The following is a 15,813-nucleotide window of genomic DNA, read 5'->3' as shown; positions in this document are numbered from 1 at the left end:
GGCAGTAGTTTTATTTAAATTAGTTTATCTCCTTTGTTTTCACTGATTACATCTGAGCCACTGAAGCCTGCTAATACTTTTAAGATTGCTCAGTTCCCCATTCCCCCCAAGTTCTCATCTCCCCTCCCCAAAGCCAACCCTGCAATGGCAAAGGACTAAGCACTACTTTTAGTTGACTAATCTGGCAAAGCCACGTCAGTCTTGCAGGGAAGAAAGAAGGAGGTCTTTTGCTGCCTGATTTGCATAGGTACCAGGAGTCATCACCTCTGCCCACCCTTTGAGTTTAGCAGTAAAAGCTGGTGCCTCATTGGCAAGCTGTAAACACTCGTGTCACCTACCTGATGTGTGTGATCCTGGATATGCGTGCTCCTCTCTTTGTGCTGCTGGCTGCCATTGCTCTTCAGCCAGCAGCTGTAGTATCTCTAACTCATAAGGATGCCTTTCCCCCACTCTGGCACCTTGCTCCTGGAAATATTAAGGATTATTCAATGAAAGACAACAAAATCATCATTGATGCCTGGAACTATGAAGAGAGACTGGGAATGTACAAGATCATGCTGAACCACTCAAGCAAATATTTCACTGCATTTGGATCAAACAATGTGGGCAACATCCTGTGGGGTTTGCCTTTGCAGCATGGTTGGCAGTACCATACAGGTACAAACTATCTCCTTCAATTGCTGTAATAACAGATTATTTTATAAATCAATCATCTACTTGCATAGGTTCTTACTTACTCAACTCTGTATAATCTATTCTGAGTTCTCCCCTCCCAGAGTTAATTTGCTTGCTTGAAACTTTTGGAACAAATGTGATGTCCTTGCAGTATTGAGCAATAGATACGGGACTTGAGGTTGCTTTTCTCATATGTAAGGATAGTGCTACAGTTAATCAGCAGCCAAATACTGTTTTTAAAAATCCTGAGAGAGCAAAATAGATGCCATGAATTAACTGGGTAATGTTTTAATTCACTGTTTGAAAAATCATCTCCTATTGATTCAATATTATACCGTGCTTTACAAATCTGACCTTAAACTAATAAGTAATAAGGTGATGGATAAGGGAAGAAGGGGCTGAGCTGTTTTGGGATGGGTTTTTTTAGTAGCTCATGAGATTTATTGGTGGCTTCAGATGAACTTTTAAAAAAAATATGAATATTGTTGCATGCTTTTTAAAATACATTTCAGCTCTTGCTATTTTTAATTGCTTACATGTTTGTCAATTTTTTTTTAATTGAAAATATTGACAAAAATATTTTCATGAGAACTTGTTGGTGTCTTCCTATAGGGTGTAGCTCCTAAGGTCTCATTTCCCAATATGTTATTATTTTCTATAATTATCATTCTTGTGGGTTTAATGTATCCCTCAGTAAAGAGGTCAGTCAGCAATTGTGAAAATAAATTTGCCTGTAACTTCAGAAGGTCTCACCAAAACTAAGTGGAGACTTATGATAATGATAAGGACTTTATAAAGGCTTATTGTACTGTAGCTGTTCTGCAGTTAAAGTAAGAGCTTCCACTTAAAACTAGACTATTTGAAAACCCCACACTACTGACTAGTGAAGTCAGCATAAAGAAGGCATCAATAGTAGGAAGATTTGGGGGGATTAGTCCTTGGTGAGGTAGGAACTAGCAAACACCTTGCTTCTTGAGGTCAGAGACAAATACTGAAGTGGGAAGTATCAGGCTAGTGGAGTTCCTCAAGAATCACTTTTTAATATTTTCAAACTCAGAATGAAGAACAGGGGCATTGTTAATGAAATCTTCTGATGACAGAATAGAATCATACAAAAATAGGACTAGAAGTCAATCCTCCTGCCAGAAGGCAGGATCAAGTACACCTAAAATGTTCCTGAACAGATATCTGTCTAATCTGTTCTTAAAAACCTGCAGGAACAGAGATGCAATAACTTTCCATGGTAATGTAGCTCATAAATCTCCCTTGCTACAGCTTCGCCATATTATTTCATGTCCTTTCTCCAGTAGACATGGAAAACAAGTTATTGCTTTCCTATTTGCAACAACGGTTTTACAGGATTGTTATATATTCCTTTGGTCTTCTCTGAATGATACAAATACATTTATTTCAGTCTTTCCTTTGAGGGTAAGTTTAATATACTTCTGATCATGTTGATAATTCTCTTTTGGACTCTCTCTCATTTGTCCACATCTCTTGATATGTATTGCCAGAACTGTACATGGCATTCATACCTTACCAGTGTTGATTTACTTTGTGTGCCTTATGTACAACGTTCATCTTCATACAGCCTGTGTACAGAGGAACATTAGTACAGGTAAATCATTATAGGAACATTAAACAGAAAGAAACGGATGAACTTAAGGACTGGAATGATAGAAATGGAATGAAATTCAACAGTACAATATGTAAGGTTACGCACTTCCAGAATTTTCCACAACAACCGGCAAACCATTAGTTGAAAAAGATTAAGGAAGAAAAAGGTTTAAGGGTTTGGGTTGATCACAGGATCACTGTGCTCTACCAGCATAATGTGGTATTAGAAAAAGAAAAATGTAATTCTAGATGTATCAGGTGAGGTGTAGCCAAGTCAGAAAAAGTAGAAGAGTATTAGTGCCATTGTACAAAGCATTGATGAGACCTCATCTCAAACACTGTGTACAATTCTTGTCACTCATGTTCAAACTAGAAAAAGTGTAAAGGTGACTTAAGTGATCAGAAGAGATAAGACTGAATTAGTTCAGCAAACTACTGAGAAAGAATAGTTTTTCTATAAAAGTAGCATAAGGGTAAATACCAGGGAAGGAAAAGACGTTGAAAGACAATGTTCAGTGTTGACTATTGCAAGGTAATGTTCACATGGAAAAATAACCTCAACAATTCATACACAATTCTGGGCTCTGAACTAACTGCAATGACTCCCAAAAGAGACCTTGGAGTCATTGTAGCTAGTTCTCTAAAAATATTGTTTCAATGCGCAACAGTCACCAAAAAGCCAATAAAAATTAGCCATCATTAAGAAGGAAATTGAAAACAAAATGGAAAATATCATCATGCCACTGTATAAATCCATGGTGCTCTCATATCTTGAATACTGTGTGCAGTTCTGGTCTCCACATCTCAAAAAGGATATAATGAAAGCAGAACTGGTACAGAGAATTATTCCTTCAAAAATACTTTTGGAAACTGATTGTGGAAGTATTTCTTCAGATGAAGTCAGTAGAAATTTTTTTCCAGTTTCTTGTATATTAGAATCCTGTCAGGTTGTTTATTCTGGCACAATTTTATGCCTTTGGAAAGTACAGCTATTCCAGAGTAGTATTTCAGAGTGGGATAGGAGGTGTTGTGACAGGTGAAGGATGTAGTTGTTCTGAGTAGCATTTTCCTGACTCTTCTTGTGTTGTTGGCACAGTGTGCAGGAAGCTTTTGTGACAGTTGATTTCTTTTTTTTTCTCCTGTGGTGGATTGCTGAGATCAGGCTTCTTTTTGCAGGTATAGGACTGCTGCATAATAACAGACTATACATCTTGGTTTAAGGCCTGGCTTGACTAAGTCCTGGCTGGAATGATCTAGTTAGGGATGGCCCTGCTTTGACCAGGGAGCTGGTCCATATGACCTCCTGAGGTCACTTCCAAACCTAATTTTCTCTGTTCTATGGGTGTGTCTACATGTGCATTTGATTCAGGAGCAGTTTACTCATGAGTAAACTACTTGCGAGTAAATACTCCCAGGCAGGAGTCTACACATGCAGGGACTTCATAGTAGATTTGCTGCTCATGGCAGAAATCTGCTTCTGCCACTGCCAGCACTTCAACAGTCCCCTGCACCAGCCAAAGGGCCCCTGTGGCCCCGCCCCTCACCACTGATTGGCTGTGGGGTCTACCTGTCATGTGGCAGACCCCTGATTAGCTGCAAGGGCCGTCCATCATGCAGCCCTGCCCCCCACTGCAGTTGGCGGAGAGGAGTAGGGCCACAAGACAGGCAGCCCTCACAGCCAGTCAGCAGTGAGGGGCAGGGGTGGCAGTCAGCTTGTCCACAGACCTTTGAGCAGGCAGCCTTCTCTCCACAACTTTCCTGCTCCTCCCTCTGAGGAGCCAGAATTTTCTTTTCCATAACTTTTTTTCCCCATGGATTTTATGGATTTTGTGGACATTGCCTAGATTTCACACAACCTGAAACTGGAGCCTGGCCAGCCAGAGCCATGCTCTGGGACCTCCTGGGACTCTAAAACACAGCCAGGAAGGGGGTCATGAGGAAGCGGAAAGGCAAGTATTCAGGTTTGAAATTTCAGGATTCAGGTTTATTGTTATGCAGAAACAAATCTTTTATTAGACACTTTAAATTCTTAAATGAACTTTCCGTTACTTGTCTAAAGCACTTACTGAAGAAGTGGGAGGTTGTCCTTGGCAAGTAGGGATCAACATGCATGGGCATATTTAGGATTTTGGAAAGATGGGTGCATATGAGATAGGGCATTATTACATATAACACAACATGTTTTCCCCCAGGTAAAAAGAAACTAGAAGCTTTACTAATATGCTAACAGCCATGGGCTATATTATACAGTTTGAGATGGAAGCAAAACCAAATACAACTAATTATTGACTCCAAGATGAACATGGGCCGACAATGCGAGGTCATGGTTGGCAGGGCTAACCGGACCTTATCGTGCATCCACAGGTGCATCTCGAGTACAGCCAAGGAGGTGATCCTCCCCCTCTATGCGACGCTGGTCAGGCTGCAGCTGGAGTATTGTGTCCAGTTCTGTGCGCCCCATTTCAAGAGGGATGTGGACAACATGGAGAGGGTCCAGAGGAGGGCCACCTGCAGGATCCGGGGACGACAGGGCAGACCCTACAGTGAGAGACTGCAGGACCTGAACCTATTCAGCCTCCACAAGAGAAGGCTGAGGGGGGACCTGGTGACCGTCTATAAACTCACTAGGGGGGACCAGAAGGGTTTGGGGGAGACGCTGTTTCCCCTAGCGCCCGCTGGCATAACAAGGAGTAATGGGCACAAGTTGATGGAGAGGAGGTATAGATTGGATATCCGCAAAAACTACTTCACAGTTAGGGCGGCTAGGAGCTGGAACCAACTTCCAAGGGAAGTGGTGCTGGCCCCTACCCTGGGGGTCTTTCAGAAGAGGCTGGATGCCTACCTGACTGGACTCACGTGAGTCCCGTTTTTGTTTTGGGGTTTTGTTGTTCTCCCGCCCTGGCGGGGCGTCGGGCTAGAAGATCTACTAGGTCCCTTCCGACCCTAAATCTATGAATCTATGAATGGAATGTGCATTACTTTCCTATATCATACATTCTGATTTTAAAAGGCACAATGAACTAGGCAAAAATATTCAAAAAGTGGGTTTTTTAAGTCCTATAATCATGAGAATTAAATGTACATCTCTTTTGGATTCATAAATCAAAATTAAGTGTTCTTGAGCATCTTGACAACACATCCAGTACTTCACTGAAAGTTGTTTCCATACTCAAGTTAATGTTTCTGCACCTGAGTTAATGTCTGCAAGACTGAGAAATAGGAGCTGAATTCCCAGAAGCAGCTAATAGTAGCATTGCAGAAGAAAGGATAGCTTCATTAGTGGAACATTAAGACCATTAAAAACAGGAGGGATGGCTGTTAACATCTGTGGAATGAATAGTTTAAAAGCAATTAGGTAGATTATAATGAACCATGAAGTCAAGTGACTCTCTCATTGCTGCCTGAATAGAAGTGCTACTGCCACTGCCAGGCAGCGGGTTTGAAGCTTTGTGTAGGCCAGGAATCGAAGCAGGATGTAACTATACCACTGCCCCCCACCCCAAATCCACCCTGGTCAACACATTTTGGGATATGGTTTTTCCATCTATACAGGTGACTGCCTTAACATTTTTAAATGTGACAACATGCTTACACAAATGCGGATAGCTGGGGGTCAAGTCAAACAGCCACATTTTGGTAGGGAGGTGTCCACTCCTACATGTTGGCCTCCGTCGTCTCGTGAGTTTGGAAGATCATGATACCTTTGGCATTAGTAATGCAGCACATCAGTCTTGGTGGTACTCAGTCTGGACCCTGCACTCTTGTGTACCATCAAAGCTCTCCACTCAAAGAATTCAGCAAGAGCTGCAAACACCTTTTCCTTTTTCTGTCTCCTCTGCCTTCCGTGACGGGCCATTCACTGTGCATCAGTCTCATGTCCCATCCTTGGAATGCTATTAGTGACAGAGCCTGTCAACTTACCAGTCAAAGGTGTTGGGACTGAAATCAGAGCAAAGCAACAAAAGGGCCTTGTAAATGTATCATACTTTCCTGATAAGATGAAGAAAAGTACAACAACTGTTGCTCTACAGCTCTGTGAAATTCCTCATTCATGTACTAGCATGAAGTCGTTATTCATTTTCCCCAAGTCCTGGTCTCATTTGCCCCTACCCCTTTTCCCTTTTTTGCACAGAGGTGGCACATCTCTGGAATTGTGCACTCCATGACTGTTGGGGATGTTTGTATTTGCTTTCTGAGGACAGCTACTGGCCAACACATATCTATGTCTGGCCCCACATGTTTCAACCAGGGGCTTAAGAGGGCAATTCATTGTGGTAGGGACTCCTGGCTGTCCATTCTCTGGAGAATCCCTAAAACTTCTTCCTTGTCCTTGCAGCACATCTTTCTTGCTGATGTGTTGCTGCTGAAGGTATTCCTGGAAAGAGGAGCTGGTCATCTTGCTAAGAGGCAGCACCTTCCCCTGCTCCCCCTCTCCTCCATATACACCATGTTCCTTCTGGAAGACATGGTTCTGCCAGATAACTTTGAATTGCAAAGAGGTTGTGAAGTATGATGGATCCATCAGTAAGCTAGTCATCCTTAGTAACATGAAGACCTAATTTCAAAGCCACCTGAGAATGTGGTACCAGTTCCTTGTTCTGACTAACTTAACAAACGAGCAAAGCAACCATTGATCTGGCCCTTGCCTAGTGACCACTTCATCCTACTGTTCCCTGCCCTGGGGACAAACCCTACTCTGCTGCAAATGAAGCAACCACCCAGTGCACCAGCACAATTTGGCAGTAAGAGAAGTGCAAGCTGCAGTAAGGAAGCAACAGAAAGTGAGCAGGGAGGGCTGAGATAGCAGCAGTTCAGGGCCCGAGGAATGTACAGAGAATGAGAAAGGGGACACCCCAGATCACAAGACTTACAAGTTATGCCTCTGAACTTAAGGGAATAATATGGGTCTGCAGACGGAAAGGACCTGGGAGTGCTCCCTACAAGTTGGTGCCCAAGGCTAGTGCCCCAGTCATCCACCCCTGGTTATGCTACTGACAACCAGTAGTAAATACAATTACAAAACACTATCAACTTATCAATGCACATTCTATGCAAACATACCAACAGATGAGGAGTGACTGCAATGCCACAGAAAGAGATCTAGATTTTATAATGGATCACAAGCTGAGCCACCAATATAATATTGTTGCAAAACAGGGAATCTCAATATTGCAGTGCATTAACAGGAATCCTGTGCGTAACTCACAGATTGCTTCTTTCATTGTATTCAGCACTGATGAGGCTTCACCAGGAGTATAGGAATCCATTTTGAAAACCACAGTCTTAGAAAGATAAGGACAAACTGGAGATCCACAGGAAAGCATAAAAATAATTGGCTTAACCAACACCAAGGGAGATGTAGTTTGGGTATCACAAAGACCTTTTTGACTCTGACGATCAGTAAGCCCTGGAACAGCTCACCTACCTAAGTTGTGAAATGTCCATCACTGGCAGTTTTTATATGCAGATTAGAGAAATATCTGTCTGTGTTGTTTAGACAGGTTCATCCAACCTTGAGGAGGGCTCAGATTAAGGTCTTCTCCCACCATATTTTTCTAGAATTCTGTGTGCCCCCTGGCCGGGTCCAAACAAACAGGGGTATGCCTTTGCAGCAGCACAAATCTGTGCCATGACTTTGTGCTGCAGTGTACACCCCTGCCCGTGTCCTCCACATGCTGCAGAGAGGGAGCGGGGAGGAGAGGAGCTGGTTGGGGCACAGGGTGCCTCATCAGGGGTTATCCATCCCCTGCATTGAGGCACCCTGTGTCCCAGCCAGCTGGGGAGCAGCACATGGAGATGAGGAGCCCCCACGCCAAGGCACCCTGTGCCCCAGGCAGCTCCTCCCTGCTTGGCTGCAGCACAGTGTGCCTCAAGATGAGGGAGTAGGCAGCCTTCAGCTGGTTGCTCCCCTATCTCCATGTGCCTTAGCATAGAGGCTATACTGCAGAGCCCTTCCCTGTGCTGAGGCACCTGGAGCCCCCATACTGAGGCACCCTGCATGCCAGCAAGCCATGGAGCTGCGGCACAGGGTGCCTCAGCATGTGGACTCCACATGCCTTAGTGTGGGGACCCTGCAGTGGACCCCACACACCAAGCCACTTGGAGACAGGTGAGCAGCCAGCCCAAGGGTGGGAGTGGCTGGCTGGGGCACACTGTGTCTCAGCATGGAAGCTCCACAGCATGCAGAAATGGGAGAGCAGGCAGCATGTCTCCTGGCACTCGCCCATCTGTGCATGTCTCCTGGCACTTGCTACTTTGATGTGGTTTGCACCACGTTTTTCCAGGGTTTTGGGGGCATTTTTTCTACCAGGATGTCCTGGTAGCAAATTTTGCCCTAGCGCTGCAAATTAGCAGTGCTGTGCACTGATTAATAGGAAACTTGTGCACTTTGTGTTGCTGTGCCACAAACCACATGTGCCTGCACATCTGGACCCAATTGCTTTGAGGTATTGACTGTGAAATGAATCTACTGTATGAAGAGTAACTCTTTTATCCCCTGGACCAAATGCCAAATGTTTGCAAGTCCTGTTGTTTTCAGTGAAGCTGCTTTGTGTGCATAAGATGACCATTTGAAACTCTATTTATTTTTGATTCAGGGAGATTAGCTCTTCCTCCCAATTCAACCTGTGGCCATGGATCTGGAGACCATCTCTGCATATCTGTGCAAAGCTGGTGGGGCTGTGAGTACATGCAATTATTTTCTATTATTCAGGAAATTATTTCAGGCATAGAAGGCAATTCTGAATCTTTCATCCATTCAAACCTCCATAATTTAAAGCTATTTCAGTGTGAATTATTTTACAATGTAATCTCATAGAATGATACATAAGGACAAGGGAGTAGAATAAGATTGGATGACTTTGAAATTTCTGGCTACTGCAGGTGGAAACCTTAAATTTCAACTGGATGCAAAAAAGTGACAGGAAAAAACCACGTTCTCTGTTTGCTATTCTCAATAGTTATGGGTGAATATGTTCAATTTAATGCCAGCATCTTACACTACACTGGAAGGTTATTTGTATTAGTCTTAAGTCAGTAGAAGTAAGGGCAGGGTGGCATCTTTGAGACTAACTGATTCAGAGAGGCATCAGCTTCTATAGGCAGCAACTTATTTCATCATGCCCTACTTTCTACATCTTGACTTGTGAAAATCAAGCTCTATGTTTTCAGCCTTGGCAAGAAAAATATTGTAAACAAACTCAGTAGGCACCAGTGAAATTGTCTATTGCCATCCATTCCCAATGAAGACAAACTTTGGCCAAACAGCCTTATTGTCTCCCCCTATCTTTCCCCTCTATCACTTCCTATTGTTCATGACCTTGTTCCTGCTCATTTTCTCCTGACAAGGATTTTACACTAGCTGCTGGCCAGCTTCATGGATTTGTTTCACCTTAGTAGCCTTCATTGGTAGGCAGATATTTTCTTGTAGAGCGTCCTATAATTAAGTAGCTAAAAGCAAGTTGGCATCTCAAATTAGACACCATCATGTCAAATAGGTGTGCAAAGTTTCAAAGGCTGCAAACTGATGGCCCCCCTTTTCACATGAGGATTATTTTTATGGCCGTACAAAACACAAGTGAACAGATGCCCTTGCCCCTTTTCATGTCCCGCATACCCCAAAATGTGAGCTCTACAATTCCTGTTAATGATTTGTGCCTCTTTATCATGGCAGATATCTGCTCAGTTATGGAGCCATCCCTGCAGCTGGGGCTGCCCTCACCCTCCAGCTGTTATGGGCAGGTGATCTAGGACATGTGTTTTACACTGCAGAGCAAGGGAGCCCCATGTGGTTCCCTTGCTCTGCACTTGCAGGTGCACACTTGGGAATCCCCTGCATCTGATCCCACAGGGTTGGGCCCTGAAGCCCCAGGAGAAGCGCAGGCCCAATCATGAATGACTGTGGCCCCAGAGGTAATGTGTGCACCTGCCAATTGATCAGGTCAGCTGTACCAGGACACATCCCGGCATGGCTCACCACATGAAAAAAACATGTTTGTAGTCAAAGAAACACAGGCATTATCATACCTGACCAGACCATCTGATCCAGTCTCCTGTTCCTGTTAGCAGGCAGCACCACACACTTAAGAAGCATCCCTTTAAAGGCAACGAATAGGGTAACTGGCTTGATTGAGTCATGTGCTATGACTGAGTCTCAGTACAGTTAAATAACCCACAAGAGTGGTAACTTCAGTGTATTCTGAGCACAGCTCACAATACAACTCTGCAGTCACAGACAGCTAACAGTGCACTCGCTACAAAAAGATGGAGGCATATGACCATTTTTGTTATCATTAGAATTTTTATAAATTTAGCCCTTGCCATGTCCTAAGAGCAGAGCATTGCAAGTATGATTTTTCAGACGCATGTACACTTCATTGTTCCAAGCACTAGACTATGCTGCTTTGGTCAGCCTCTGCTCATGGTCTTCCCACACAACAGTGTCACCATCAGCCTTTCAGTCACCTACAATGATGGAGGTAGCTGGTATGAGCAGGGGCTACGTTAACTAAAAGAAGATAGCAACTGCCTCATTCTCCTCTGCCTTTATGAAGATAAAACTGGGCTGCTTTTCTTTTCATGCAAACCAAATCCATTCAGTAAATTCACAAGTCATTTTGGATGACCGAAACTGCATTTTGGGGGGCATATTTCCTATTCTCCCAAAGAAATACTACTGAACTCTTGCCAGGACCCTCCCTTTTCCTAGATGCTAGGTCTGTATTTTAGGTTACTTTTCAGGGCAGTGACATGGAGGGCATTAGTGGGTTTACATACTGACTTACACAAGTTTAATTTTTTGCTAGTAGTGCCTGGTAAACATTTCACACCCTGTGTGTACTAACCTTTAAAAATCACATTTTTCTAGTGACCAGTCTCTTCCTGCAAAGCACTGAGCACCTTCAATGCCTAATTGGACCTTCATGTAAAAAAAAATGTAGACACTGAACCCAGTAAATAAGCCCTTAGTTTTTAGACAGTTGCCAATTTTTAACTCAGATGCCAATTTTAGTACGTCTGCTGTCCCTGATACGCATGCTTCAGTTACCTGCAACCAGATGTATCTGCATGTGCCTTTAGGGGGCAGCAATTGCTCCACAGTTTATTGCTCCTAGGAAGCTCCCAGATGTGTGTCTGTACATGCCCCCAGACCACAGCACATTAAGCCAGGTCACAACAGCCTGGGGCTGCTCTGACTGATCTCAATGTGCTGCAGAGGGACTGGCTGGGGTACAAAGGTGGTTCAGTGCAGGTCTAACTGGCAGGCAGCCCCTGCACTGAAGCATTTATGCCCCAGTCAGCATCTACACATGTGCTGCTGGGCACAGAGAAACTCCACAACAGGCCAGTGCTTGTATTCACCCTACTACTATCCTACTGTACTTGCATTTACAAGTACTACTCTACTGAGTTTATTATTTTTGTGCACCCTAATAGGGGTGCACATGTAGACAGTGAGAGGTTTATAGCGCAGTTAATTAGTCAACTGTGCAGTAAACGTCTCATGTAGATGTGCCCACTGTCATCTCTTTCTTTTTAAAAATATACTGTAGGTATGAATTACTACCTGGCTATCATACCGTTTCTGGGTGCTTTGGAAGCTGGCTTTTTTGGGCAACTAAAATATCCAGTAGAAATATTACCACCAGAAGAGCAAAAAGAGGATTTCTGCTACAGTGTTTCTGACTGCCATTCCCAAATTCCAAAACTCATGGATGAATGGAAGGCCTATTTTGAGGTAAACAATTATTTTCATATTTGGTTATAAACGAACACAAATATATATATATTTTTAAAAAACTGTTATTTTATTTTATAATCAGAAAGTGTGATTATTTTACACTAGTACCAGTGTCCAACAGGAGAAATCTAGATCAAATAAATGGTTACTACGATGGAAGAGAATTGGGCCCAGGCATTTTAAGGCTTATACACTATTTTATTACCATTAAAATAACTCTATATTTGGCTTGTGACCCAAGTGACTTTGATAATGTTGGTTCTTCTGAGAACTTGGGTGAGGTCATGCTCATACAGCTACATGGTGCAGCGGTGGGGAGGAGGGAGGGGAGCATCCATGTGGCATGTCTAGCACGGCCTATGGTGCATGCAGCCCCCATTGGTATTATGTGCCCTCCTCCCCCAGGGACTTTGAAGTTGAACATCCCTGGCATGGAAACTTTCAAACTGCCAAGACACAGAAGTCCTGCCTACAATAAAAATATATAGAAAAACAAGGTCCACCATGGTTAATATCAATTTAGCTCTATAAGACTTTAGGAATCTACAGGAGATGGGTTTTAAAAGATCCAGCGTAACCCAAATCCATGCTCCACTACTTAATTTAGGAACTATTTTCTACTTGCTGTAGCAGGAGGGGTTATAAACCAATCTGTTTATTGTTAACTTGCTTTTTCTATTCTTTTTCTCCTGGAAACCATCTTTGCAACTGAATTATCCACTCTAAGTATAGCAAATGCTCAAAGAAGAATTCAGTCTAAAGCCTGTTCTCAGGTCTAGCAATATTTTTACATATGTTAAAAAACTGAGTGGGCACCATGATAAAATGTGTCCATTTGAATAAATGCATCTATTAAAAATAACTGATCTGCCCTTAGATTATATTCTGGGTGCCACTTCAACAAGGACATGAAAAAACTTGAGAGAGTGCAGAGAAGAGCTACCTGTATGATCAGAGATTTCCAAGGCAAGTCATACGAGGAAAGACTGAGAGCCTTGGGTCTCTTCAGCCTAAAAAAGAGGAGGTTGAGGGGACTTAGTAGGAGCTTACCACTATATCAGGGGAATACATCAAGGGCTCGGTGAACAACTGTTCACCAGGCACCCTTGGGGAAAACCAGGAGTAATGGCCACAAATTCCTGGAAGATTGAGTCAGGCTCAACATTAGGAAAAACTTCTTCAGTCAGGGTGTCCAGACTGTGGAATAAGCTCCCTCCAGAGGTGGTGCAATCGCCTACCCTGGAAATCTTCAGGAGGAGACTGGACAGTCACCTTGCTGGGGTCACCTGACCCAAGTTGCCTTTCCTGCCTAGTACGGGGGGGCTGGACCAGATGATCTTGCAAGATCCCTTCCAGCCCCTTACACTCTATTAATCTAATCTATGAATCTATAAATGCAACTATTCTGGTGTTATTAAATAGCTTTTACGTGTGACAAATTTCAGTGTGTGGCATTTGGTTATAGACTTGACACATAAGTCACTGAGTGAAATTCTGTAGCCTGTACTGTGCAGGAGCTTATATTAGATTATAATTATGGTATCTACAACTGGATTGTATGGATACCCTGATATCCATGACTTCAGAGACTTCTTCCAAATTAATCATCAAGCTTTCAACACTAGGAACCACTGCATTCTAACTATTTTAAAGAAATTTTCCGTGATTAACAAACTATACGTTTTTACAGTGGTTTCAAGATATAATAATTTTGAAAAATGCATTTTAAAAATCTATTTTCTATGTTAGTATTTCTTTTTTCTTTTGGTTTAGTACCTGTTATCTGCTGGACGGACTCCTGCCTCAATAAAATTAGACGATGCTCTGAATTACTTGTGGAAAGCGCACGTAGCATCCATTGATTATGCACTTCCAAAATTCAAAAACAGGTAAAATATAAATGTAGATGTAGTCAGTAAAGTGCACATGTAGGTGTACCCAGATGGCGCATCTAGATGAGCATATACATGCAGTACGTGGTGCTGCAGACCTGTCTGTGGCACCACACACATCACACATGTAAGTATTTGTTGTACTGATAATTTGCAGTGCGGAGGATTTTTCTGGCACTACGAGATCCCTTGTTAAAAATACTGTGCCTGAAAAAAGTGCACATGGTGGCAGCATGCACTGTCAGAAACCGGAGCCTAGCTGGCTAGAGCCATTCTCTGGCTGCCAGCCAGGCTCCACACGCCAGATCACCACACTGAAACCCCAGGAAGCCGCTGCTAATTGTCCTCCAAGGAAAAGCACATGTAAAAGCACACACACACTCAAATGGATTGCCCAGAGAGTCCTACTTTGCTTCAGCAAAGCCTGAGTAGCATATGCACCGAACAATGGTTGTATTAATCCATACTCCAGCAATGCCTATATTCCTTGCTTTTCATCTTGGTTAGGGGGAGGATGCCTACTCATCATCTTGGAAAAGCATGATATACTGAGAGCAGATGACCCCGTGCACTAAACCAGAGGTTCCCAAACCCTGGGCCGTGGCCCGATACTAGGCCACAAAGGGTTGGCTGCCAGACCAGAAGTCTGGAAGTGACTGGCATACTGAAAACCAGCAGCCAACCCTTTTTTATACTGAGTATACTGGGTTGGGTGCCAGTCTGCAGTATGCTGCTCACTTCCAGTCTGCTGGTCCACAGTTTGCCAGTCCATGGTCACTTCTGGTCCACAGTTTGCCAGTCCGGAGTCTAAAAAGGTTGGGAACCACTGCACTAGACACTGTGTTATGCCCATCCACTCATTTATGCCCCCTTCTCTTTACTGTTGATTCACACATTTCCTCATATGTATCCAATTTATTTCTCTAAGAACAGGCCTGGAAATGTTATGTCCAGGATTTAAGATGAGAGATTCAGCCTGCCTGAAGATTGTAAGCATTTACATATACTATGATATCTGATATAGTAGGCATACTTGATTGTGCAAATAATGCTAGGATATACTAATAAGCAATAATATTGCTAAACAGAACACAAGGTACAGAAATGTACAAGATTGTACATAGGATGAGAAAGATGCAATAAAACATTTTACTATATTGCTACATTATCTTATTACTCTATTTCTACATCATTGAACTTCTGTATTGGTTATTTATTACATGCTACCATTTGAATATTCCAGGTGAGTGTTTCTGTCACCTATGATTTCCAAGTCATCCCCCCCAGTTCAGCCACTCATCAAATTATTTTGCACATACCAGGGATGTTTTGGTATCAGGATAGTTCCATATAGAACCACTCCAGCTGTGTACTATGCAATACTGATCTTAGTACCTTTCTTTATCATTTACAGTGGTTGCTCTTTCCCAATATAAACCCATCATTGTTTTTTCATGAAGCCTTAACAGCATTTAACACATTTTTTTCTCACAGATTTCACAAGGGTGAATACCGGCCATATGCAAGAAGGGTGGAGTTCCTTTTGCTGATACAAAACCCTGAAAAATTCAGCCAAGTGAACCTTTTTTCTACAAATCTGTTTTTCTAGAAAAACAATGATTCTAGAATAAAGTTCATCTGGCTCTGATATGAATCAGCAGAGGAGTGCAAACGTATCCTAGAGGTGGCCATTATTCCAGGGTTAAGGTGCTAACTTAATTGTTAAGTATTTCCCACCTAGGCAGATTCAAATATTCTTTAAATGAGACTACTATGACCTCAGAGGTAAATCAAGCAATCACCCACTGCCCTTCCTCTATAGCTAATTTGCTGTAATTAGTAAAGAGGCGAATTATCTGTTTTAATTAGAATTTTCACTCCTGAGCCCAA

The 15,813-nt window shown here is 42.9% G+C and overlaps 1 protein-coding gene across 1 annotated transcript in view; it reads left to right on the top strand.

Annotated features, from left to right (window-relative positions):
- The first annotated feature begins 258 nt into the window (after positions 1-258).
- CUNH6orf58 (chromosome unknown C6orf58 homolog) overlaps positions 259-15,813 on the top strand; it is a 28,246-nt gene continuing 12,691 nt past the window's right edge. Inside the window, exons 1-4 of the mRNA XM_019520303.1 lie at positions 259-657; positions 8,889-8,972; positions 11,844-12,028; positions 13,805-13,920. Coding sequence (XP_019375848.1) covers positions 342-657; positions 8,889-8,972; positions 11,844-12,028; positions 13,805-13,920 — 701 coding nt within the window. The 5' untranslated portion in view covers positions 259-341. The remainder of the gene's footprint in view (positions 658-8,888; positions 8,973-11,843; positions 12,029-13,804; positions 13,921-15,813) is intronic.

This window comes from Gavialis gangeticus, unplaced genomic scaffold (genome assembly GCF_001723915.1).
Source record: "Gavialis gangeticus isolate Ggan-Ray unplaced genomic scaffold, GavGan_comp1, whole genome shotgun sequence".
Taxonomy (NCBI): Eukaryota; Metazoa; Chordata; order Crocodylia; family Gavialidae; genus Gavialis; species Gavialis gangeticus.
The sequence above is the reverse complement of the archived record's forward strand: the minus strand, read 5'-3'. Positions and strand labels throughout refer to the sequence as shown.